Source organism: Melospiza melodia, chromosome 9 (genome assembly GCF_035770615.1).
Source record: "Melospiza melodia melodia isolate bMelMel2 chromosome 9, bMelMel2.pri, whole genome shotgun sequence".
Classification (NCBI taxonomy): Eukaryota; Metazoa; Chordata; class Aves; order Passeriformes; family Passerellidae; genus Melospiza; species Melospiza melodia.
In genome coordinates, this window is record NC_086202.1 from 32,385,990 (window position 1) to 32,411,487 (window position 25,498).

General features: G+C 52.1%; 2 protein-coding genes across 3 annotated transcripts; both read left to right on the forward strand.

Moving 5' to 3' along the window:
- The first annotated feature begins 266 nt into the window (after positions 1-266).
- On the forward strand, positions 267-8,987 carry LOC134422166 (lysosomal acid lipase/cholesteryl ester hydrolase-like). The gene is made up of 10 exons (XM_063164103.1): positions 267-393; positions 2,132-2,221; positions 3,119-3,284; positions 4,683-4,881; positions 5,089-5,198; positions 5,532-5,668; positions 6,056-6,199; positions 6,612-6,683; positions 7,252-7,317; positions 7,748-8,987. Exons 2-10 carry the CDS (start codon positions 2,138-2,140, stop codon positions 7,979-7,981), a joined length of 1,212 nt encoding a protein of 403 aa, XP_063020173.1. The 5' UTR covers positions 267-393; positions 2,132-2,137; the 3' UTR covers positions 7,982-8,987.
- A 6,922-nt stretch (positions 8,988-15,909) lies between these two features.
- Positions 15,910-25,418, forward strand: LOC134422167 (lipase member M-like). 2 transcript variants are annotated; one of them, XM_063164104.1, is made up of 11 exons: positions 15,910-16,031; positions 16,113-16,212; positions 17,048-17,159; positions 18,144-18,261; positions 18,543-18,741; positions 19,449-19,558; positions 19,870-20,015; positions 20,971-21,117; positions 22,244-22,315; positions 24,212-24,277; positions 24,386-25,418. In XM_063164104.1, exons 3-11 carry the CDS (start codon positions 17,055-17,057, stop codon positions 24,617-24,619), a joined length of 1,197 nt encoding a protein of 398 aa, XP_063020174.1. In that variant the 5' UTR covers positions 15,910-16,031; positions 16,113-16,212; positions 17,048-17,054; the 3' UTR covers positions 24,620-25,418. The 2 variants fall into 2 exon arrangements, with proteins under 2 accessions (XP_063020174.1, XP_063020175.1); XM_063164105.1 differs by having other exon boundaries at positions 15,933-16,084; positions 16,197-16,212.
- The last annotated feature ends 80 nt before the right edge of the window (positions 25,419-25,498 follow it).

The following is a 25,498-nucleotide window of genomic DNA, read 5'->3' on the forward strand; positions in this document are numbered from 1 at the left end:
GAGGCAGCAGGGAGAGCCAAACGGAGCTTTCCCAGTGGAGTTTGGTGGGATGAGCTGGTCCCACTCATCCCCCTGCACCAAACCAGCCCCGGTGCAGGTGAGAACCCTCAGTGCCCACCTTGGGGTTCACAGGGGCCACAGCCACGCCAGGTGACTCCACCGGCTGGAACCAGCCCGTTTGTCACAGCTCCGAGTGGAAACACTGCCAGGGCAGCCCGGCAGCCCTGGGGTGAATTCCAGCTCGGCAGGAGGAGCGACCGGAGGGAGTGGCGGCTCCCAAATCTCCCGAATCGGGAGCAGAGGCAGCTCCAGCCCCATGGGAGCGGCGTGAGCAGCCAGCAGCACCTTCTGCTCGGGGCACAGCGGGGACAAGGGCTCTTCTGGACACCACGGGTAATCCCTGTGCTCGGTGCCACCCCTGGGGACAGCGGGACAGGGCACCTGGACAGCCCCAGGGAATATCCTCCAAAGGAATGTCCTGCTCAGGGAAGGGGTGGGAGTGTTTGGAGAGGGGTACGGACATTGGTGCTGTTCCTGTTTACCCTGCTGCACCTCTGGGATGTCACCGGGTGTGCTGGGATGAGGGACGTGTCGCAAGGGGAAATTTTGGGAGTTTTCCGAAGCTGGCTGCTGGGAGGAAAGGGCCATCCATCCCAAGCAAGGCTCTGCCCTGGAATTTGCATGCCCTTCTCCTGACGCTACGTCACAAAAATGTGCTCTGCTGGCTTTGCTAAAGGCTCGCCCTAAAAATACCAACTCCAGAGCCTGGTGGAGACCAGCGACAGGCGACAGTGTCCCCAGATCGCACCTGGCGGGCTCCGGGGCATGGTGGGGTGGGAGATGGGGTCCCTGGGGCCGGGCCCGGCCGCCCCTTGGCGGATCTGAGAGCGGGCGGAGCCGCAGGGCCGTGCCCAGGTGAGCGCTGCAGGTGCGCCCATCCTCCGCTGCCACCGCTCCGGGAGGGACCGGGTGGCTTCTGTCGCCTCCCGCAGCACGGGCAGCCCGCGGCAGGACCGGGGACAGCCGCGAAGGGACAGAAATCTGCTCCCAGATCTCCTCAATTTCGCCTGGGTGGGTGCAACACACCTGGCGCTGGCATTCAGTGGGAATTTGGGAATCCCTGCTAAGTTCTCCACAGAATTAAACTCCTCTAAGTAGCTGAGGGAACTTCTCTAAGTAGCAGAAATACTGCTGCAAATTTGTCACCTCCAATAAATTTACCCGTTCCTATGTGGCAGAGATCTGCCCACAGCAGAGGGATTGGAACAAAATGATCTTCAAGGTCCCTTTCCAGCCAGAGCATTCTGTGATTCTGTTTCTGTCAGATAAAACAGCACAGTGAGATGTTTTGTGGTAGGAACAAGCTGAAGCAGACACCAAAATCCTTCCCAGGAAGAACAGGGGTGTCCTGAGATGGCATCTCACTCAGGTCTGCAAAAACAAGCCCAGGGTGTCCCAGGGTTTCTCCCAGCCATAAGGAGAACCCAAGCAGACCACATTGTTTGATTTCTTCTTAAGAACGTGGCCCTGAAACTTAAAACTGGGTGGTTTACTCCTCATTAGGTCAGCTGTCAGTGGAACAAAATAACATATTCTTCCAACTATCCAAGAAATTATTTTAAATGGATGATTTATAATCACCTCCTCGAAATCCAGGTTTGCCCAGGCACATACAGATGTACCTGTACCTCTGTGTGTTTCTGAATATGAGAGCCTATGGAGAACGTGGGATTAAAATGGGATGGAATTTGGACTCTGGCTTTGTTCAAGATTAGCAAAACGAGCCATTTTCAGAATTGGAGGACTTCTGCTTTAGAATAATTTAACCCATGGAGGGGTGAGGTTGGAAGTGGAAGGGCACTATCCTGGTGGAAGTGCAGGGCAGATCAAGAGAACTCCCCACAGCCTCTGTGCCAGCAAAGTCTCTCAAGGTTTTGACAACATTTTGCAGAGCACCATGACGTGGCTGTTCCTCACCATTTCTTGTTTCTGTGCCTGTGCCAGTGCCAGCAAAGTCCCTCAATGTTCTGGCAATGTTTTGCAGAGCACCATGACGTGGCTGTTCCTCACCATTTCTTGTTTCTGTGCCAGTGCCAGCAAAGTCTCTCAAAGTTCTGGCAATGTTTTGCAGAGCACCATGATGTGGCTGTTCCTCACCATCTCTTGTTTCGTGCTCGTCGCTGCAAAGTCAGAGGAGAACCCCGAGGTGTCCATGGATGTTGTAAGTCCCTCCTTTTGCTGCTTGGTTGAGCAAGTTACCCACAGGGTCTGTGCAAGACCCACGGGCTCTGTTTGCCTTCACTGAGGGTTGACACCACGATTTTATGAGATATTTGTCTCCCTGCTCTTACATGCACAGAGATTTATGGCAGGAATTTATGGGGGGATGTCACAGACATCTTTTATGAAAAATCCCTCCTGAGAAGCTGAGTGGCCTCAGGAACAAAATGTAAACATTTATTATCTGCTGCTGTGGAATGCTACAGGTGGATCTGTGATTGGTCCATGTTGGTTGTTTCTAATTAATGGCCAATCACAGTCAGGTGTCCAGACTGTCTGGTCAGTCACAAGCCTTTGGTATCATTCTTTTTTTATTCTTAGCCAGCCTTCTGAAGAAATCCTTTCTTCTATCCTTCTATTAGTATAGTTTTAATAATAGTATAGTTTTAATTTTATCTATATCTATATATCTATATCTATATCTATATCTATATCTATAATAAAATAATAAATCAAGCCTTCTGGAACATGGAGTCACATTCTCATCTGTTCCCTCATCCTGGGACCCCTGTGAACACCATCACAGGGCGAGGGCTTTGTTCCAAGTCAGCAGGTTTGGTCAGGGCAGCCCTCACAGCCCTCTCAGGCTCAGAGCTGGGCTGTCTGTGCTGCCCTGCTCTTGATTGCAACACAAAAAATGACAGTTCTTCACCAGACCTGCCAAAAATTCTGGCTGGAGTCACGACATCACCATGGGGGCATTGGGAGAGACTGAGCCCGGCTTCCCCCTGGTGCCACCATCACCAGCACAGATGGCTCTGCCCAGCCAAGCCCTGCCACCCCTGAGGACAGAGACTCTCCTTAGGGACTGTCCCTTGCTCTCCTTCCCTTCCCACAGGGCGAAATTGTGCGCTACCACGGGTACCCCTACGAGGAGCACGAGGTGCTGACAGAGGATGGATATTTCCTCACCCTGCAGAGGATCCCCCACGGCAGAGGCAGCCCAGGGAGCTTCAGCCTCTCCCACAAGGCAGGGGCGCCGCCATCCAACATGTTCTGTCCCCGTGAGTGCCACAGGGAGCCCTGCCTGGCCCTGCCACCCTGACTGGGCTGCAATAACCCACGGCCAAGGCAACCTCACCGTGGGATGGGTGCTTGTATTTGTTTTGGTTGCGGGCAAATTTGGGAGAGAACTTTTAAAGGAGCTTTTTTTGAAACGCAGATTTAATTGGGTTGGTTTTTTTGTTTTTTTGTTTTTTTGTTTTTTTTTTTTTTGATTGGTCTTGGAGAAATTTTTTATTTTGGAGAAAAGTGGAAAAAACTTGTTTAAACAAAAACTATATTAAACAATAGAACTAATACTATATTAAACAATACTGGTTTTTTTGCTGTTTTAAAAGAGATGACAAACTCAGAAAGTCTCTTTTCTGGGTTGCAGTTTAGTTTACTTAGTCTCTTATTAGTCTTTTTGGTGCTGGAAATGCTGCAGCTCAGGTTTGGTCTGGTGGGTTACAGGTGTGAGCTATTGGTGGTTTTTTGGGTGTCCAGTTTAGAGTAGGTTTAAAGAAAAGGAAAAAAAAATAGAGTAGGTTTAGAGTAGGTTTAAAGAAAAGGGGAAAATTACAGTTTAGGGAAATTTTTTGCTAACTAAACTAACTAAAAAAAGGAGAGCTTTTTGTTGTTTGTTTATTTGCAGACAACACAGTTTAGGACAAGGAATATGGAGGAGTGAGTGTAGTGTTTGAAAATAAACTGCACAGTTTGGGGGTTTTTTTCTTTATTCTTTGGAATAAGTCTTAAAGGTGCAAAACTTATTATTCAGCATAAACAGAACAGATAGTTGGGGATAAAAGCATCATATAGTCAGCCCAGGACAGTGCTCCAGGAGGAAGCTGTCCCTGTAGGAAAAAGCAGGCAAATAGCCTCAGGAGGAGAGGAAATGCTTACCATGCTGACCTTGTTCTGAGATGATTTGCGCCAAAAAGGAAGGAGGATGAATGGGGCAGAGAAATCTCGCCCCAGGTTTTAAAAAACAGAAGTGGAGCAGCAAAAAGCCATTAGTGAGGAAAGGAAAACAAGGAAAACAAACCAGGCAGCCAACCCAGTGCCATCTCAGTATTTTGCATCTTTCCTGTGTCCAGGAAGGAAGATTTGGGGATCTCCCTGTTCTGCACTGAAACCCCAGCTTCAGAGCAGTGGTGGGGTCATGCCCAGTTCTTGTCGTGTACATGGCAAATAAGTGAGAAAAAAACCCAGATTTCCAGTGTCTGTCCTGGCCTTCTTCAGAAACAGCTCCACAGAGAGGCTGAGGACAGAGGACAGAGGACAGAGGACAGTGTCCCTGCCCTGGTGTCACTTCCCAGGGCTGCTGTCAGAGCATGGATGTGAATGTGAGTCAATCATGCGAATGTTCGATTTTGCTCATGGTCACAGAAAATGATTCCTTCTCTTCCTTCCTGCAGCTCCAAAGGCTGTTGTACTCCTGCAGCATGGCCTGGTGTTGGAGGGAAGCAACTGGGTCACCAACTTGCCCAACACCAGCCTGGGCTTCATCCTGGCCGACGCTGGCTACGACGTCTGGATCGGGAACAGCCGGGGCAACAGCTGGTCACGGAAACACCAGGAGTTTGAGTTCCACCAGCAGGAATACTCAGCTTACAGGTATTTTCCATGAAACTGGAGGCTTAGCAGGTCCCTGGTACCCTCAGCAGTGCGTGCAGGCTGGAGGAGAGCTGCTCCTGGCAGTCACAGCCTCTGCCATTGGGCAGAAATTGGGTTGTCAGCTCCTGCCAAAGCGCTTGCCCGCACCCAAGCAACCATGGCAAGGTCAGAAAAGGTGATTTTGTCACATGCCTGTCTCCCCTGCAGCTTCCATGAGATGGCCATGTATGACCTTCCAGCGTCCATCAACTACATCCTGCAGAGAACGGGGCAGGAGCAGTTGTACTACGTGGCTTATTCCCAAGGCACCACCACAGGTACTGAGGAGGAGAGCAGGCCTGGCAGGGTCACACCAGCTGTGCACCCCCAGCCTGGGAGTGCTCCTAAAACCTTGGTCAGGGAGTGTTCCTAAAAAAAGGAAGGGAAATGTCCAGGTATTTCCAAATAACAAAAAGGAAAAGAGCAGGTTAATTGTTTTAACAGAAGAGTTTTGAGCACTGGCAGCCCCAAACTGGGTTCATCTCATTGCTGCCAGAGCCTGACCTGCTGGAGCCACCTCTGAGGGGCTTTAAGGTGGGCACACACACCTGGAAGCCAACATCTGCCTCAGGAACAGCAGGGCAGGGTCTGCTTCCCTCTCCCCCATGCAGGTTTCATTGCCTTCTCCTCCATTCCCGAGCTGGATCGCAAAATCAAGATGTTCTTCGCCTTGGCTCCCATCACCGTCAACTCCCACATGAAGTCCCCCCTGGTGAGGGTGTTTGACCTCCCCGAGGCGCTGATCAAGGTGTGTCCTCAGCACAGGTGGGGTGTGAGGGGGAGGAGGGACTGGGAGGCTCACCTGAGACAGGCAGGGCTCCTCCATCACCTCCATCTCCCCACTCTGGGCATTTGTGCGTGTGCTGTGAGCCTGGAGGGCAGGCAGGTCATCCTCCTGTCCAGCCTTCATCACAGAACTATTAACAGGGATTGGTTTTGGGTCCCTTCTCCTGGGAGAAACCTCTCCTAGGAAGGTCAAGGCTCTTCTAGGGCTGTGGCCTTTTCTGAAAAGCGAAAATGATGAAGCACAGCAAAGTTGTCAGCAACTTTCAGGGGTGAGCAAAGAGGTGGGGAGCACCTGGAGGCAAAACAGAGCGTGATGCACCCCACTGATCCACCCCTCTGACTTCCACAGATCATTTTAGGCAAGACAGTGGTCTTTGATAAGGGTGAGGTGTTGAAGCAAGTGATTTCCACCATGTGCACCTACCCCATGCTGAAGACCGTGTGCTCTTTGGTGTTTTACCTGCCTGGTGGGTTCACCAACAGCTTGAACGTGGTACGTACACTGCAGCTTCCCTCTCCAGAGATCCTCTTCCTCACTGTCCCAGCCTGAGCTGTCCTTCTGGCCTGCCTCCATGCCCTTCCAGATCTTTGGCTGGTAGAAAAATTCAACCTGGAGGCACCAGGGTGGGGGGTGTGAATCATTGGTAAAATTCCTTAATATTCCAAGAAGGAAATGTGTTAGGGACAACACACAGAGCTGAGCTTTGCAAAAGGATCCTGAGCATGAGGCATGGAGCTTTACTTTGCCTTGGGAACCAGGCAGGCTCCTACCATGGGACTTGCTCAGCTTGCTGCAGGGAGCTCAGTGTGGGTGGGGCTGGTGTGGCTACTGAACAGGTTTGGTTTTATTTCTGATGTGGGTTTTTTGGGGGAGCAGAGAATAAACCTCTCTGATGGTCTTGCAGAGCCGCATGGATGTGTACCTGGCCCGCTACCCTGACTCCACATCCCTAAAAAACATGTTGCACTGGCGCCAGGTAACACCTCCTGTTCTCCTCCCTCTGCTCGGGGAATGATCTGGGAATGAAAATGGGAACAATCCCCCCCTGCTCCCCCTGCAGAGCTGTGTGAGGGAGGGAGGGAGGGGAAAGCTGAAACACTGCTGCAAAAGTCATTTATCACTGCTGATAAAGTCATTTATCCCAACAAAAGAATTGGGGCTTGTAGGTGGAGGAGGTGGAACCTGGTGATCAACCAGGACAGGAGATGCCAGAGGGAAAGCTGAGGGTCAGAAAGACCACTAATGGTACAACTAATTATTGAAAATGTTCTACTCAGATCCTCCTGCTGATGGCATTGACCACAACACACAAAAATCTTGCCCAAAGTTGTCTGATTCATGTGTCCTTTGAGGCTCTTGGCTGTACACCAGGTTCTTCACTGTGGGTTTCCTGGGGCTGGGCTCTCCTCCCAAAATCCAAATGTAAAAATGGCATCCCTGAGCCTTGGTGGCAGGAGGGAGCACTGCAGTCCCCTGTCACCTCTTTTATCTGTCTTAGAGCCCCCTCCAATGTGTGGATAATGAACATAACTCTCCTTTTCCAGCTCTATCAGACTGGAGAATTCAAGCATTACGATTACGGCAGTGACAACGTGCTTCATTACAACCAGGTAAGAGAGAGCCATGCTCAGAGAAAAAATAAAATAAATATTCCAGTGGCTGAGACTGCATTTGGACAATTGAGCAGCCTGGAATAGTGGAAGGTGCCCCTGCCCACGGCAGGGGAGCTGGGACAAGATGATGTTTGAGGTCCATCCCAACCCAAACCATGCTGCGATTCCATGAATTACATGGTATTTATGGAATTTGCTTTGTATGGGGAAGCAGGTTCATAACTTTCTAATAAAAATAAGTAACTCAGTCAGTCACTCAGTGATGACTTTTTGACCCTCTGGTGGAAAGAACAGGAGCCCAAGGCACAGTGAGGCTCCCTGGTGATAGCTCCTCTTCTATCCCTTGGGATGAGGGAGAAATGCCAAGCAGCCACCAGGACACACTTTGAATTTTTGGCCTGCCCTTTGCCTCCCTCCTGTCTTGCAGAGCACTCCTCCCTTCTATGAGCTGGAGAACATGAAAACCCCGCTGGCTGCCTGGTATGGGGGCAAGGACTGGATCTCAGCCCCCGAGGACGTGAACATCACCCTGCCCCGCATCTCCAACGTGGCCTACAAAAAGTACATCCCCGAATTTGTCCACTTTGACTTCCTCTGGGGCAAGCAGGTCTACGAGCAGGTCTACAAAGAAATGCTTGACCTGATGGAGAAGGGTGCCTAGAGCTGGAGCAGTGATTGTTGGCTTCTCCATGACTTCTGGGGCATCTTTCATCTTGGGGGGGGAATTATTTTAAAAAAGAAGAAAAACTGGGGGGGAAAGCTCAATAAACTGCTACACTTGGTCTGGATTGATATTGCTCTGTCCAGTGAGGACAACCAGGCAATGCAATGACTGGGGAAGCACTCTGGACTGAGGTTCAGTAGGCTGAAGTTGAGCACAGCCCTCACACCCTGAGTCTCCCACGTGCCTCCCTCACCACCAGTTTAGTGGAATTTGGCTCCTGGTGGCCACTGTGGACTCTGGGCTCCTTGAGCTTGGGTTCCCAGCTGCAAACAGCTGGCCAGAACCCCCGTGCCCTCCTGGATGCTGGTGTCCCACAGGGATGGGATGAAGCCACGTGGTGGATGGGTCCTGCTTTATTCACCTTCTGGCAGCGCTTCCACACCAGGAATCCCAACAACCCGGCACTCACTGCCTTCCTTCAGGGCAGGAAGGAGCTATGAACATCCTGCCTGGTGACAATGAAGAGTGGCCACGGGTTTGTATCCGTGAGATCCTCCCACTTTACTAACAAAGGGGACATCTTTCTCAGATTCATGCTGATTTGGATAATCTCACTTATGCACAAAGGAGTTTCAGTAAGTTCTAGCAGGAAACACCATTTTGCACCACTTCAAGCTACCCTAAGGCACAAACCCAGCTGCAAAGGCCACCTTTTGCTGCCTCTCAGGGAGACAGAAGAAGAGTGTGGTGGACAGCAGCAACGAGCCTAAATCTGTTTTCAGCTTCTGGATTAAATTGTTAATGATACCTTGATCAGAGGAGGAATCGTGAATTTGCCAGTTTGTGTATCTACCATGTTAAAATACGCCTGGGAGCAAGCTGGGCAAAGGATAAGGTTCTCTTTCCACAAATATGTAATAATGATAATGATAATGATAATGATAATGATAATGATAATGATAATGATAATGATAATGATAATAAAGTGGATAGGGTCTACTGGGCTCTATGTGGTTGTACTGTTAACTAAAGGTTAAAACACTGGAGAAATTGGCACAGGGTGCCCAGAGCAGCTGTGGCTGCCCCTGGATCTCTGGAAGTGCCCAAGGCCAGGTTGGATGGGGCTGGAAGCCACCTGGGAAAATGGAAGGGGTGGAATGAGGCAGGATTTGAGGTCTCTTCCAACCCAAACCATTCCAGGATTCTGTGGGTGTGAAGGTTTTCAGCACAGACCTCTCACCAGGTGCAGGTGCAATGCTCCTCATGCTTAGGGATCATTTCCAGATGATCCTGATGCCTCCAGCATGTCCCTGCAGGGAAGAGGTGGGTGGTGAGGAGGGCGTGGAGCCCAGCACGGCTGCTCTGCAGAGCCAAACTGAGGGGTTTTAGCAGCTGAGCTTCATCCAGGAGTCTGGAGATGGTGGCACAGGGCTGGCACCGCTCAGGTTAGCACCTGTAAAGTGTTTCACTTTCTGCCCTTAGAGCTGGAACTGACCACAGCAGAAAACAGGGCAGGGTGAGGCCATGGCACGGTGCAGGAATGAGGCTATAGGTCAGATAGGATCTGCCTGGATTGCCAGTGATTAGCTGCCTCACTTAGGACATTTGTAATGACATCTTCTTCTCTGTGATCAGCTGCTCGAGGCAGGGCCATGCCCTGGAGCAGCACCTTACAGGGCTGCACTGTGCTCATGCCACGGATAGCAGTGCAAATGGAAAATAAACACACTGAGAGGCTGCCAGGATGCTCCCCCTGCAAACTTCTGAAAAGCTGGCAGGAAATCAGAATCACAGAATCCTTAGAGACCCCCCCAAGGTCATCAAAGCCAACCATGTTCACCACTAAACCACACCTGCCATTTATTCAAATTCAGTTTTTTATTCAAATTCAGTTTTAAAGCACTAACTTTGCACTTCTGGAAACTCATTAAAAGTGCTGGGTTTGGTCTCTTTCTGTTCAGGTTATGAAGTTTCTGCCACTCCTGCAATTATCTGGTTCAGTGTTTGCAATGCATTATCATCATTCTGCCCTGACAGAGCACTCTGGTGAGGTTCTGGTTTGATCAGATTCTGGCACTTGCTTCCCCTCTGCTGCCAAAGGATCAATAACAAATGAAGAGGTTTGTTTTGGAAGCAAATTGATTTATGCCTGCAGAATAAATATTGTGACATCCCATCTCCTGGGATGGCCATGGCAGGATTGGAGGCCTGGCTTGTCTCAGCTCTGTCAGGCAAGTCCAACACCACCAGGCAGGTCTGTGGTGATTGCAGAGGGTATCACAGAATCGTGGAATCATGGGTAGTTTGGGTGGGAAGGGACCTCAAATCCCATCTCAACCCCCCCCAAGGACACCTTGGTGGCTCCAAGCCCCAAAGTCCAGTCTGGCCTTGGGCACTGCCAGGGATCCAGGGGCAGCCACAGCTGTGCCAGGGCCTGCCCACCCTGCCAGGGAACAATTCCTAATTCCCAATATCCCATCCAGCCACTAGGAAGCCATTCTCTGTGTCCTGGCACTCCATCCCTTTTAAACAATCTCTCCATGTTTCCTGCAGCTCCTTCAGGCCACAGTTTGGTCACCCCAGAGCTTCTCCTCTCCAGGCTGAACACCCCCATCTCTCCCAGCAGAGCTGCTCCGTCCCTCTGCTCATCCTGGTGCCTCCCCTGGACCTGCTCCAACAGATCAATGTCCCACATATCTCAGTCCATGGTGTTCCATTCACCCACAAAGCCTCCACCACCCTTTTCTCCTCCCTGTGTGGGCAAAGCAGCCTCAGCCACGCGTGGGGAGGATGTTGGTCACTCAGCCTCTCATTCAATCTCCTCCCAGGGGTGCTCATGCAGAGGGTGTCACACGAGGCTGTGAGGGCTCACAGCTGTGTCACATCCCCCCCAGGGCACAGCAGTGTCACCCTGCTGCCTGATCCATCATTTCCCACCTCACACAGGGCAGCAGCACCCACAGGAGTCGTGGAGGGGAGCACAGGCTCCTTCCCACATGCACAGGCTTGAAGAGAGGTGGTGCTTTTGCAAGCAGCCCAAGGATTGCTCTGGTGTCTGCTTTAAGCAACGTGCTGGCCCATGGGGTTATTTGGAAACTGATTTGTCCCAGAGTTAATCTAGGACAAGGTTTCGTGGAGTTATGACAGATGGCGTGCTGCCTTTTCACGTCTTTTTGATCCTTTACAGCCTGACAACGATTTCCAGAGGCATTGCTGAGTAGATTCAGCCTTTTCATTTGGTTGAAAACACTGTGCTTTCTTATTTCAGGAACTCACAGCAATTTCCCATGCTATTTCCCGTGTAATTTTCAAATTTTCTTTTGAGTTTGTTAGATGAACCTCTGAGAGAGAGAGACTCTGGTTTTAAGATTTGCCTTTTCTTGGGATGGGACTTCAAGCAGGTGGGAATATAAGGCCATGGAAAGTTAGCTGAAATCAAAATCAGATGTAATTTTCTCCAAAACTTCACAAACAAGTGTTGAAAGCTCAGCCAGATCAGCTGTTCTCCAGTATGCTGGGAAATAATCTCAGGAGCACCACGGCACCGAATTTGCAAACTGTGGGTGTTTCTTTGCTGAGAAATTTTGCTCACGTTGTCCCAGGTCTGTTCAGGCACAAACCAAACTCTTTCAGCTGTAAAATACACTTTAAAGCCAATGAAGAGAGATCAGGGAAGAAGTACAATGAGTTCAGTGTTGTTCTGGGCTCTTGTGAGCACAGGAACAGGGGAGGAATTACTGAAGAAACACCAGTGACCACATCTGCATTATTTCCCAACCCACATTTATGCTTTTGTTTATTCCATTTCATTAGAGAGAATGGAATGATTGCATGAGCAACCCAAACAAGGTGTTGTGAAAAGATCAGGTCTTTCCTCAAGCTCCACTGTGCAACTCCAGCACGGGCAAAACCCCTATAAATGTGCAAACCAGAGACAGCCCAGCCTGGCCAAAGGGACTTTAAACCAGGAAAAGCACGAGCAGATAAGGACTCACCAGGTTCTTCAACCTGAGTGCTCTCCAAGGTTACTGCAAGGCAGTTTTGTGTTTATTTGGCAGCAATTGCACAAGAGCTGGCATTCATGTTGCCAACAGCAGGGTGCTGCTCCCTTTCCCGAGTCAGGATGCCAGGGCCAGGTGGTTTGTGGCTGCTTCACCCTTGGCAAGAGGCACCTGGGCACAGGAAAGGGGCAGCAGGAGGAACAGCTGGAGGGAAGGTGGGCATGGAAAGCAGGATTAACCCCAATGCCAGGGCTGAGGGGGTCCTGGTGGAAAACAGCAGCAGCAGGAGGAACAGAGGGCACCAACTGGAGGGAAGGTGGGCATGGACAGCAGGATTAACCCAAATCCCAGGGCTGAGGAGGTGCCTGGTGGAAAACAGCAGCAGGAGGAACAGCAGGGCTCCAGCTGGAGGGAAGGTGGGCATGGACAGCTCAGGACAGCAGGATTAACCTCAGTCCCAGGGCTGAGGAGGTCCTGGTGGAAAGGGGCAGCAGCAGGAGGAACAGCAGGGCTCCAGCTGGAGGGAAGGTGGGCATGGACAGCCCAGGACAGGATTAACCACAATGCCAGAGCTGAGGAGGTGCTGGTGGAAAACAGCAGCAGCAGGGTCTCAGCTGGAGGGAAGATGGGCATGGAGAGCAGGATTAACCCCAATGCCAGGGCTGAGGGGGTCCTGGTGGAAAACAGCAGCAGGAGCAGCAGCAGCAGGGCCCCAGCAGCAGGGAAGGTGGGCATGGACAGCCCAGGACAGCAGGATTAACCCCAATCCCAGGGCTGAGGAGGTGCTGATTGCACCCGTGTGCCTCAGAGGAGGTGACTCAGCAGCAGCAGACCTGCACCTGAGGGACAGCACTGGGGACACAGCTGATCCCACGGGCTGCTTCCCTTCCTGTTGTGCCAGCAGCAGGTGGGGTTGCAGTCCTGTGATGCCTCAAATGAGAGCATGAGAGGCATCCAGCAGCAATGCTGCCTGATGGCTGAGAAGGGTGAGGCCAACAAGCAACACACCTCAGCAGAACAGAAGGTGTAAATTTTGATTCTTAAGGGCCTCAGAGGCCAAGAATAATACAGGGTTTGGGACTCAGAACCCAGGACTTGATGGCTGGAAACCTTGACCTTCCATGTCACACCTGGACACACATCCTTCTGAGAATGTGGGATCCCAGAGTGGTTTGGGTTGGAAGGGACCTTAGAGATCACCTCATTCCACCCCTGTCATGGGCAGGGACACCTTCCACTGTCCCAGGCTGCTCCAGCCCCAAAGTCCAGCCTGGCCTTGGGCACTGCCAGGGATCCAGGGGCAGCCACAGCTGTGCCAGGGCCTGCCCACCCTGCCAGGGAACAATTCCTAATGCCCAATATCCCATCCAGCCCTGCCCTCTGGCACTGGGAAGCCATTCCGTGTCCCATCCCTCCAGTCACATATCCCAACTCCCTGCACAACACCTTTTATCCAACAACATTCCAACCCCATGCAGGTGTTTTTTTCAGCTCTGATTTTCCTTTCCTTCCCTCCCTGTGCTTCCCTTTTCCAGGGGCAGCCACAGCTTCTCTGGGAAATCCATTTCACGGCCCGTCCACCCTCCCAGGGAACAATTCCTTATTCCCAATATCCCATCTAAACCCAACCTCCTTCAAGTCCTCAAAGGTTTGAGGACTTTCATTCCTCCCTTTGGCTAAGCTACACAAGTGTTCCTCAGTAAAAATCCAGCTGGTGTTTTACTTTGGCACCTTCTGCCCTTCCACCAGAGGAGGAACAACCACAGGTGCTGAATCACACACTCACCCCAGCACTGACACACTGCTCCAATGGCCTCGTTCCACAGCCTGGGGATGCCAGAGAAGTCTCTGCTGCCTTTCCAACATCTACTACTATTAATTTATCACTGTTACTACTAGTTAGTAACTGCACTAGAGAATGAGTAGTGGGGTGAGAAGGCAGCAGGGCAGGGGGGATTCTGCCCCTCTAGAGCAGCTTCCCTCTGGATCCAGGCTGGGAGAGCTGGGAATGCTCAGCCTGGAGAAGGGAAGGGTGTGTGGAGACCTCACAGCTCCTTCCAGGGCCTGAAGGGACACAGGGGAGCTGGAGAGGGACCCTGCAACAGGAACTGGAGGGACAGCACACAGGGAATGGGTTCAGACTGACACAGGGCAGGGCTGGATGGGATATTGGGAATTAGGAATTGTTCCCTGGCAGGGTGGGCAGGCCCTGGCACAGGGTGCCCAGAGCAGCTGTGGCTGCCCCTGGATCCCTGGCAGTGCCCAAGGCCAGGCTGGACACTGGGGCTTGGAGCAGCCTGGGACAGTGCAAGGCGTCCCTGCCATGGCAGAGGTGGGATGAGCTGAGCTTTAAGGTCCTCCCAACCTATATAAGTTCCCTTCCACGATTCTCTGACTCTTTGCTGTGGGATTTTCCTGCCCACAGAGGAAGGAAGGTACTTCCAAAAGCCCAGAGCAGGCAGAGCAGGCACCTCTCCCTGTGCTCCCCTCCACGACTCCTGTGGGTGCTGCTGCCCTGTGTGAGGGTGGGAAAGGATGGATCAGGCAGCAGGGTGACACTGCTGTGCCCTGGGGGGGATGTGACACAGCTGTGAGCCCTCACAGCCTCATGTGACACCCTCTGCATGAGCACACCTGGGAGGAGATTGGATAAGAGGCTGAGTGGCCAGCCTGCACGCTAGACAGTCTGACTCTGCTCTAAACCAATCCCAAAGTGCCAGCATCACCCAGAAGATGGAGGCTAGGAGGGAGAAAGAAGAAGGACAAGGCCCACCCAAATTCCTCCATCTTGAGACCCTGAACCTCCATTCTAAAAACCTTAAAATTCTACCTTTTCACCCTGTGACAAACTATTATTCTCCTTAAACTCTCCTGACTTGTAATTTTTCATACAAAGCTGGTCATTTGCTCCAGCTCTGCCTTGTACCTCTGGCTGCTGGTGGGACCTCCAGCCTGGTGCTTTTCCAGAGAGTTCTACAGAGCTTTGGTGAGTTGCCCTTTGCTAACACAACACTTCTGGACCCAACTGTCACTTTTCATGAGGGGTGGGATGCCCAAGTGTCTCCCATCCAGGCAGGCAGGGAGGCCTGAGCTGTCCTTGGGGAGCCTGGCATGCTGCTGAGGCTTTGGAAAGGTGGGAGTGATGCCTTCAGAATGGTGCCTTAGGTTTAAGTTTTTATATTTTTCAGATTCTGTGCTACTTTAGTGTGTAGCTCTGAGCTTCACATTAAGGGATGGCGAGCTCTGTGCGCAGAGCAGGGAGACAAAACAATTCCTGCTGTAGCTGGGGACCAAGGACAAATGATCCAAACCTCAGGCCCAAGAGCACAAACAATGGTGAATTGAAGAGAGAAAAACAAGAAGGATGAGACTCCATAACCTAAAGCAGTAATTGGACAATTAATCCCAATATGCAAACGGAGCAGAACTGATAAAAGTGACAGACCCCGTGACCGGGTGACCATTTTGTGCCCATTTTGGTTCACCTTGGGCGCAGCCCTGGCTGGGCTCTTGTGCTGCCCAAGGTGGATCCATGGAGGAGATCCTTTTAATAAATCCCTGCTTTATTCTTTAACTCTGTTCTAGGCCAGCCTTCTCAAGGCATCAGTTCAGACCAAGCTTTTTGCTGCCCCAGGAACTCTCCCAAATAACCTGGGAGACAGGAAACTACCCTGAGAGTTAGGAAATGACCCTTTACCAAGAAAACCTGTTGGCTTTTATTTTGTTTGTTTGCTCTCTCTTGGCTTGTTGGCTTTTTTCTTTCCCACCCTGGCCATCAAGAGCTTAAGGTGCAACTCCATAGCTGGAATTCCTCAGCACACCAGCCCGGCTGCCTGTGCAGAACCGCAATCAAAGCCACCAGAAGCTTCCCATGAAGGGAGGTGCCCCGGGAGTGATCAGCACCCATCTGTTAATTGGAGGGCACGTGAACAGCAAGTGCCAGCGTGGCTGGGCTCTGACACAGCCTGGTCCTTTTAACTCTGGTGATGACAGAGCCACTGGCACTGCCACCAGCAGCCTGGCCAGACGCGCCAGGGCTCTGCCTGGTAACCAATTTCCCTCCTTGTCCTTCAGATCTGTGTCCTCTTGGAGCTGCCTGGTAACTTATTTCCCTCCTTGTCCTTCAGATTTGTGTCCTTTTGGAGCTGTCCCCAGCGAGGGAAAAGCATCACTCGATTTTTTTTTTTTTAATTTTTGGTCTTATCTCACAGCTTGGTGACACCACAGGTAGGTTTGCTGGGAGTATTTCAGAGGGTAGGAAAGTCTTTGTGGTGTGGGAGCAGAAGGAGGGAGGCAGAGAGTAATTCACAGTTCATGCTGCTGGGCTGAGGTTAAGATCTAACTTTTGAGAGCCTGGCAAAACATCAGGAATCATTTGTAATGTTAATTGTGTGCATTAAAAATAGGCTTCTGCTCAGCTAAGGTGATCAAAAAGGTTTCTGGTTTTTTTTTTCAGGCTACACTGATTTAAACAATAGCCTTCCTATGAGGCTCTACCAGTTTCACTCATAGGATCTGAAAAATAGGATCTGTTTACAGTGGGGTTTGGGTAGGAAAGTTAAGGAATAAACACGAAAAGTAGAGACAGAGTCATATCCCAGCCACACTAAACATGTTCCTTCCACAGCATAAACTTCCCCCTTTAGGTTAATTCCTTCTGTGAGACAACTGACCCAGTCTGGGATTATCCCAGCATTGGTTTAGTTATTGTTTTGCATAGCTGGTTCTCTTCTTCTTGCCATTAAAAATATTAAAAAGGCTCCAGCCTAGTACCAGATCCTGTCTGTACAGTATAAAAAATTCTAAAAATTTGGGAATTCCCTCCACTTTCCCAGCCCAGAAAATGGTATGTGATCTCCAGATGTGTGAGGAACCTAACACATCCCAGCCAAGCAGAAACAAACACTCACATCAATTCCAGCAACAACAACAACCAACAATAACAACAGCGGCATCCATGTTGCTGGATTTCTGTTGTCGCTCTTGCTGCTGCTCCTGTTGCTATTATTACTATCATTATCATTATTTTTTGCTGTTGTTGTCACTGTTATTATTCACACAGGCACGAGATGTGGCTGCTCATGGCAGTCCTGCTCCTCCTCCAAGCACCCACCAGCTCCGAAGGCGCCACCAAGCAGAAGAAGGCTCTGAACCCCGAGGCTCTCATGAACGTTGTAAGCCAGGAGAACTCTGAATTCCCTGTCTGAAGGCTTGGGCACGTTCAGCTGGAGGACAGAGAGGCTGGGAGAGGGCTGGTGTTGTTGGGCTGCATCATTAACATCATTAACCAGCTCCTCCTCCCAGCAGAATTAATGCAATTACCAGCGGGGCAGTTAGAGATGGGGATAATCCCAGACTGGATTTGATCAGGTATCTCCCCAGAGGGTAGAAATTTGTGCATGGCTCCTCTCCTTCAATAACAGCAAGTCGCTCAGGGCCATATCCAGGTGAGCCCTGAGAGGCTCTGAACCTGGGTTATAAGATAAAATTGCTGCATTTAAATCTTTAAACTGCATTTAAATCTTTCCTGCCAACCTCATAACAAAGCAACCCATGGGCAGGACCACAGCTGGATTTTCCCAGTCTGTGGAGTTTCCAGCACGAATAAAGCTCAGGCAGAGCCTTGGGAGCCCTGCATGGCTCCTGTGGGATTTATCCCAGTGCCCTTCCAGTCAGCCCAGCTCGGCAGGTTCATCCCTCTGCCCCAGCTCCTTATCAGCCTGGCTCATCACCCGGAGCCTGATATGACATGTGCGGCAGGAAATCGGTGCCAGCCGTCTGTAAGGCGGGGTGAGGCGTCAGGAAATCCTTCTGGTTTCAATGGTTTCAGTGAATCCTTTTGGTTCCAATGGTTTCAGTAAATCCTTCAGGTTTCAATGGTTTCAAGCCCTGCAGCCTCCAGCTCCCCTCCCTCCCACGGCTGAGCATCTCCCCTTCCCCTGGGCAGGTCGCTGGGGCAGGGTTTGGACAGAGCCACAAAAAGTCCTCAGCTCATCCAGAGACAGCCTGGGCAAAGCCATGTCCCACAATTTCAGTTTTACCACATCCCAGAACTTCATTTTTACCATGTCAGATGGTAAAAGTCAAAGCTTATCTCCTCGAGTCAGATAAGCACCTTTACCATGGAAAGTTTCCCACCTGGGTTTTTCTTCTCCCAGAGCCAAATCATCTGCCACAGAGGGTACCCCAGTGAGGAGTATGAAGTGCTGACTGATGATGGCTACTACATCCACCTGAACAGGATTCCTCATGGAAGAGAAAAGCCTAAGAACAGAGGTACAGCTTGATTTCAGCCAGAGACAGCCAAAACTAAAAGCTCTGAATGTCGGCAGGGGAATGGATCAACCTGGACAGGCCGGGGGAATAGTCATTGTTAAAGCAGAAAGAATGAATCTGTGGGATTTCTCCAATTTATACTCAAAGCTGTAGCTGAAGACATGGCCAAAAAGCACATTTTGCTTGGGCAGTGCAAGGCAGAGGCTTTACTGGCCTTAATTTGGGGTGAGTGAACAGAGAGCATGTGCTCCAATGAAATGTGCTGTTTCCTTTCCACCCAGGGCCCAAGCCAGTGGTGTTTCTCCAGCACGGGATATTTGGAGAAGGCAGCCACTGGGTGGAAAACCTGGCCAACAACAGCCTTGGCTTCATCCTAGCAGACTCTGGCTACGATGTGTGGCTGGCAAACAGCCGAGGGACCAGCTGGTCCCGGAGACACCAGCACCTTTCAGCCGACCAGGTGGAATTCTGGGATTTCAGGTGGGCTGGAGATGTTACAAAAGCCTGGCAGAGGCTCTCTGCCTGTCCCCGAGCTCCAGGCACAGGTGGGGGCCTCTGAGCAGGCAAGTCAGGGCAGCTCACCCCTGGCACTGGGGAAGGATGGGGCACCTGAGCAGACCTGCCTGCTGACACGGTGCCAGCTCCTCCCTGCAGCGCTGAGAGCACGGGCACTGCCACCTGTGTGGGGACACACAGAGACATCACAGAGACCTCACTGAGCTGGCCACAAGTGTCATTGCCACCTCCCCTGCTCCTAGACCTTGTTGTTGCCCCCTTTTAAGCTGCTGCTGCCTCTCCAGAGCAGAACCCCCAGGCTCATGAAGAGGCTTTTAGAAAAACCTCACACGGCAGGTGTGCCTTTCACCACCTCCCACCAACACAACAGGAGCCAGTGCTGCATTCCCCGAGGAGAAAGAGCATCCCAGGGAGCAGAGCTGGTGCTGTAATCCTGGTGGGAGCTGGGAATGGCACAGGAATGCTGGCCAGGCTCTCTGCACACTCTGTTTACTGCTCACCCCAGCCGTGGGAGGGCTAAGCCCTTTCAGGGCAGGATGATGCCATGGCAGGAGGGATCCATGCCAGGAAATTCCCCCTGGAAAATCAGCCCCAGAAGTGGAGCTGGGCAATGCAAGGCAGCTCAGGGGAAGCTGCTGCCCCACAAGCAGCATCCCCCTCCTGTGTTGCAGCTTCCATGAGATGGCAATGCTCGACCTGCCGGCTGCCATCGACTTTGTGCTGCAGAAAACGGGGCAGAAGCAGCTCCACTACGTTGGATACTCCCAGGGCTGCTCAATTGGTGAGTTCCAAAGGGTCACCCACCACCTTGACTCAAAAAAGTCCATTTTGGTGTTTTTGTCAGCAGAAAGCAGAGGGCTCCCCTCCTTGTGGGCTTAAAACACACTGAAGTGCCCCATCAGCCAAGGGAATAAAAGTGGTGCCTCCCTTTGGGCATCTCTTGCACCAACATTTAGCAGGAGAAGGTGGCAACAGATCTCAGATTTCCAAGTGGAGATAATCAATTAAACAGAGCTGAGTCCAAGTGAGCCTTCAGATAAGCACCTGAGGAAAGATGGAGCAAGCCTGAGGTTGTTTTTTCTGTTTTCTCAGCGTTTATTGCGTTTTCATCCATCCCCGAACTGGCTCAGAAAGTCAAAATGTTTTTTGCCCTGGCTCCAGCAGTGTCACTGAAGCACAGCAGAAGTCCATTCATGAAGATGCAGCTCCTTGTGGACAACAAGCTCCAGATGATTCCGGTAAGGGATTGACTCCACACCCTTCTGCCCCAAAACTGACTGGTTCTAGAGAAGGAGTAATGCCCAGCCACAGCCCCTGGGGCTCCCTGCTGCAGCAGAAAACAGTTAATTCCTGCTGGTTTATTAGCACAGGCACAATTCAGGCACACACACAGTCCTGGTTGGATTGTTGAGTGCATTTCTTCTTCCCATCTGTAGGATACACGTGGTCTTTATATGGGGGCACATGGGAATAAATCACACAGAACTCCCTTTTCTTCATGGTGGGAAAAGCCCCTTCTTTAGTCACATAACTCCTTTTTGTACAGTTTTACAGACCCTGTGTGTGACTCCAGTTGGTCAGGAGCTTTCTTGCCAATTACTTTTATTGGTAATAAACAAGTTGTTATTCTGTATTGAACATTGAATTCTGTCACTCAAACCCCTGCTGTGTACGTGCAGGAAAAGTTGTTTGTGAAGAGGCAATTTTAATTTTTCTGTCTAATGGTGCAAAAACAGTTTATGCAGGTGCTGATTGTTTTTTTACCCAGTGATAGATTGCTATGCTAATGAACTGCTCACTCCAGGATTGCTTCACATGGGAACTTGCACAGTGCTAGCTTCCCTTAGAAGAAACGACAGGCCAGCCAGAGCAGGCTTGATTTTACAAGGCTTTGCTTTATAATTTCTCTACCTTGCTGCAACAGGGGCACTTGTAAGAGCCCTAGACCAACACCTGAAGAAGAGCAGCTTTGCTGTGTTGATTCCATGAAAAACAGATCCTGTGCTTGCGGTGGTGAGGGCAAAGAGGAGAGCTGTGAATATTGATTTCGTTGGTGTGTGTTCGGTCAGCACCAACGAGCTGTGCACATCTCCGTGGGGCAGGGGCTCGATTCCTGGGTATTCCCTGTCTGCTGGGGCTGGGCAGCAGGGAGGGCAGGCAGGAGCACCCTCAGCGTGTCCCTCTGCTCCGCAGCTGCTGCTGGGCAGGACGGACGCGTCGCTGCGCATCAGGAGGCTGTGGCGCTTCCTGCCCGAGCTCTGCAGGCACACGCTGCTGCACAGGCCCTGTGCCAACCTCCTCTTCCTCCTGGGGGGCTACAACGAGAAGAACCTCAACATGGTGCGTGTGCCATGCCCCTGGGGACAAGGGTCACTGGCCGTGGGCAGCGGGGAGGTTTGCAGGCAGTCCCAACTTGGGAAGGGATGAGAATCTTGGCTCCGTGCTTCAAGAAGGCTGATTTATTATTTTATGGTATATATAGATTAAATTTGTACTAATAGAGTAGAAGAAAGGATTTCATCAGAAGGCTGGAAAGGGGAAGGGAAGGGAAGGGAAGGGAAGGGAAGGGAAGGGAAGGGAAGGGAAGGGAAGGGAAGGGAAGGGAAGGGAAGGGAAGGGAAGGGAAGGGAAGGGAAGGGAAGGGAAGGAAAGGAAAGGAAAGGAAAGGAAAGGAAAGGAAAGGAAAGGAAAGGAAAGGAAAGGAAAGGAAAGGAAAGGAAAGGAAAGGAAAGGAAAGGAAAGGAAAGGAAAGGAAAGGAAAGGAAAGGAAAGGAAAGGAAAGGAAAGGAAAGGAAAGGAAAGGAAAGGAAAGGAAAGGAAAGGAAAGGAGGAAGGAAAGGGGGAAGAAAAAGGGAAGGGAGGAAATGGCAAAAAGGAAAAGGAAAGGAAAGGGAGAAGGAAAACGAAGGGAAAAGAAAGGAAAGGGGAATGGAAAAGGGAAGAGAGGAAATGGAAGAAAGGAAAAGGAAAGGAAAAGGAAAGCTTGTGACTCGCACAGAGTCCGAGCCAGTTGACTGTAATTGGCCATTAATTAGAAACAACCAACATGAACCAATCAAAGATGCACCTGTTGCATTCCACAGCAGCAGATAATGTTTTTCATTTCCTCTGAGGCTTCTCAGCTTCTCGGGAGAAAAATCCTGGCAAAGGTGTTTTTCAGAAAATATCATGGCTACAGCCAGGTGGCCCTTGCCAGCACCTCTGAATCACTGTGACCAGCCTGGGGTGCAGCCTCTGCTGAAGCAGCCTCTGAGTGAGCTCAGGCAGTCACTGAGGCCTTGGGCCCAGGGAAGGTGTCTCACAGAGCTCATCCCCATCACCCTCACAGCAATGGGTTTTTAATGAAAACCATCTCCAGCCCTTCAGGCAGTGTGATCAGCAGTGGCTGCTCTGGGAAACACCTGGCAGCTGCCACTCCCCTCCCACCGGCTGGAAAGCACCCTCAGTGGGATTTGTTTCCTTGCAGACACGGCTGGATGTGTACACATCCCACTATCCAGATGGCACCTCTGTCAAAAACATCATCCACTGGGCCCAGGTAGGACCCCTGACACACACACACACACACCCCTGGGATGGGCCCTTCACTGCGGGCCAGGGCAGGCATGAGAGCTCAGGGGTCCCAGACACTGGGAAAGGAAAGGCAAGAAGTCAGAAGAGGTGCTGGGTGCAGGATGAGCTGCCCTGGTGCCTCTGGGGACCAGGGGACTCTGCAGGACACTGTGTGTCCTGTGCTGGGCCAGGCAGGACAAGGGACAGCACGGGGAGGCCACAGATGGATGTTGGACCCCTCATGGGTGCCCAAAGCAGAACTTGGGGATACCATAAAGCCCAAGGAGAGGCTGGGGGAACTGGATGAGGAGGAAAATTGGGGAGCCAACAACATCTCCCCCTGTCCAAAGGGGGCCTGGACACCCTGGAGATGGACTCTGCAGCTTCAGCAGAGTTCAGGCCCTGCTGGAAATGGAGAAGCCCACCCATGTGCCTCCCTGCAGAGCCAATTATTGGCAGTGGAGGCTGGAAAAGGACAATCAGGGTGCTGGAGGAGCTGCAGCAGCGCCCTGCACACACAGCTGGTGGTGAGCAGGATTCCAGAGGGAAGCGCACCAGGGCAGCCTAGGAATCACATGGAGCACCTTGGTTTGTCAGCCCGTGGCTGGGGACAGGCATGGAGCCAGGGGTCACAAAGCCACCCTGTTAAAAAAGGTGGAATGCCATCTCCTCCTGCAGTGTCCCACGGGTGAGGACACCAACACCTCTCCTTGTCCTGCCTGTCCCCAGGCAGCTGGCATGGCTGGAGATGGGCACACGGAGGGCAGGGCCTTCCACAGACACTTTCTGAGCACCCTCTCATGATGGGTGCCTTGAGGGGGCCAGGAGATGTGAGACCCACGCAGGAACAGATCCATCTTCTCCAGCAGATCCATTGTGTCACAGCATGTCCAACCTCCCACAGCAAATCCATCCTCTCACGCACAGCAGATCCATCCTCTCATAGATCCATCCTCTCACAGCAGATCCATCCTCCCACAGCAGATCATTCCTCTCACAGATCCATCCCCCCACAGCAGATCCATCCTCTCCCAGCAGATCCATCCTCTCCCAGCAGATCCAACCCTACACAGCAGATCCATCCTCCCACAGAACATACAACTTCCCACAGAACATACATCCTCTCCCAGCAGATTCATCCCCTCACTCCCAGCAGATCCATCCTCCCTCAGCAGATCCATCCACTCACAGCAGATGCATCCTCTCCCTCACAGCAGATCCGTCCTCCCACAGTAGCTCCATCCTCCCACAGCAGATCCATCCTTCCACAGCAGATCCATCCTCCCACAGATCCATCCTCCCACAGCAGATCCATCCTCTCACAGATCCATCCTCCCACAGCAGATCCATCCTCTAACTCACAGCAGATCCATCCCCCAACAACAGATCCATCCTCCCACAGTAGACCCATCCTCACAGCAGCTCCATCCTCTCATTCTCAGCAGATCCATCCTCCCACAGCAGATCCATTCTCTCACAGTAGATCCATCCTCTCCCTCACAGCAGATCCATCCTCCCACACCAGATCCATTCTCTCACAGCAGATCCATCCTCTCCCTCACAGCAGATCCATCCTCTCCCTCACAGCAGATCCATCCTCTCCCTCACAGCAGATCCATCCTCACAGCAGATCCATCCTCTCCCTCACAGCAGATCCATCCTCTCCCTCACAGCAGATCCATCCTCCCACACCAGATCCATCCTCTCCCTCACAGCAGATCCATACTCTCCCTCACAGCAGATCCATCCTCCCACAGCAGATCCATCCTCTCACTCCCAGCAGATCCATCCTCTCCCAGCAGATCCATCCTCTCACTCCCAGCAGATCTATCCCTCCACAGCAGCTCCATCCTCCCACAGCAGATCCCCCCTCTCTCCCCAGGTGATAAAATCCGGAGAATTCAAAGCCTTTGACTACGGCAGCGAGAACCGCGCTCGGTACCACCAGGTAGGAGCCATGGCCGTGCTGGCAGCTGGAGGTGCTGGGGGCCTCTCCAGGGTGCTGCAGGGACACAGTGGCTTCCCTGAGCCCTGAGAGCCGCCCGTGTCCCCCCAGGACACCCCGCCCCTGTACCCCCTGGAGGAGATGCCGGTGCCCACAGCAGTGTGGTCGGGAGGGCAGGACTGGGCAGCAGACTGGAGGGACGTGCTGCAGCTGCTGCCCCGCATCAGCCACCTCGTCACCTACACCCACATCCCCGACTGGAACCACTGGGACTTTGTCTGGGGCCTGGACGCCCCCGGGCGCCTCTACAGCAGCATGCTGAGCCTGATGGAGGCCTCCCGGTAGAGCGGCGGCCCCCGGCGGCCTGGCCCCTGTCCCTCAGCTGAGACAGCCCCAGGAGGGGCTGGGACACTGCCTGCTGTCCCCTCCTTCCTGCTGGCCTGACACGCTTGTGGTGATGGTGCTTTGGTTGTTGGGTCTCTCCTCCTTGCTTGGGAGGTCCTCAAGCTCCAGCTCTGGGGTCAGCCAAGGCACCGGAGCAGGCAGGAGCCGCCAGCCCTGCTGGAAGGGCCCCAACATGATGGTGCTGAGGCAGGGACACATGGGGACCCTGCCATGACCCCAGGGTGGATTGTGGATTAGAGCAGCCGGGCTGTGAGGAGCTGGGCCTGTGGGGGGACAGGCTGAGAGCAGCCCCCAAGCGTGGCACACAAAGGAATGCAGGGGATGCATGAGGCCAAACCCTTCTTGGCAGCAGCAACCACAGGGCTCTGGCCCCAGATTGCAGCCCAGGGGGTTCAGGTTGGATTTGGAGAATCCTTTTTCCCCAAGACAAGTCCTCAGGAAGTGGAAGGTCTCCATCTGGGCCAAGCCAGGCAGCTGCCTGCGTTATTTGGGCAGGGACTCAGTGGCCAAAGGTCCCCAGGAGTGGCTGCTTGGCTCAGCACCAAGGCACTGGGAATGATTATCCCTCATCCCTCATTCCTGCTGACCCCAGATGCCCTGGGCTGGGGTGCAGGGCTGGCATCTCCCCGGGAAGCTGCTGCCAGGCTGATGTCCCCAGCCTGTCCCACCCTGCTGCTTGCTGCAAACCGGGAGGTGGGAAAAATCCCTCCTAAATAAATACTCAAAGGGGGTTTCAGGAGCCTGTGCTTTGACACGCCCAGCTCTTCCTTGCATGTGAATATTTTCTGGCAGCAGGGACACAGGGCCAGCTGATAGAGC

Bases quoted from the DNA above. Each gene is read 5' to 3' on its own strand.
- LOC134422166 (XM_063164103.1), top strand. From the start codon at position 2,138: ATGATGTGGCTGTTCCTCACCATCTCTTGTTTCGTGCTCGTCGCTGCA. The intron at 4,882-5,088 runs GTATTTTCCATG...TCTCCCCTGCAG, and splicing joins CAGGAATACTCAGCTTACAG to CTTCCATGAGATGGCCATGT. The intron at 7,318-7,747 runs GTAAGAGAGAGC...CCTGTCTTGCAG, and splicing joins ACGTGCTTCATTACAACCAG to AGCACTCCTCCCTTCTATGA.
- LOC134422167 (XM_063164104.1), top strand. From the start codon at position 17,055: ATGTGGCTGCTCATGGCAGTCCTGCTCCTCCTCCAAGCACCCACCAGC. The intron at 20,016-20,970 runs GTAAGGGATTGA...TCTGCTCCGCAG, and splicing joins ACAAGCTCCAGATGATTCCG to CTGCTGCTGGGCAGGACGGA. The intron at 22,316-24,211 runs GTAGGACCCCTG...CTCTCTCCCCAG, and splicing joins ACATCATCCACTGGGCCCAG to GTGATAAAATCCGGAGAATT.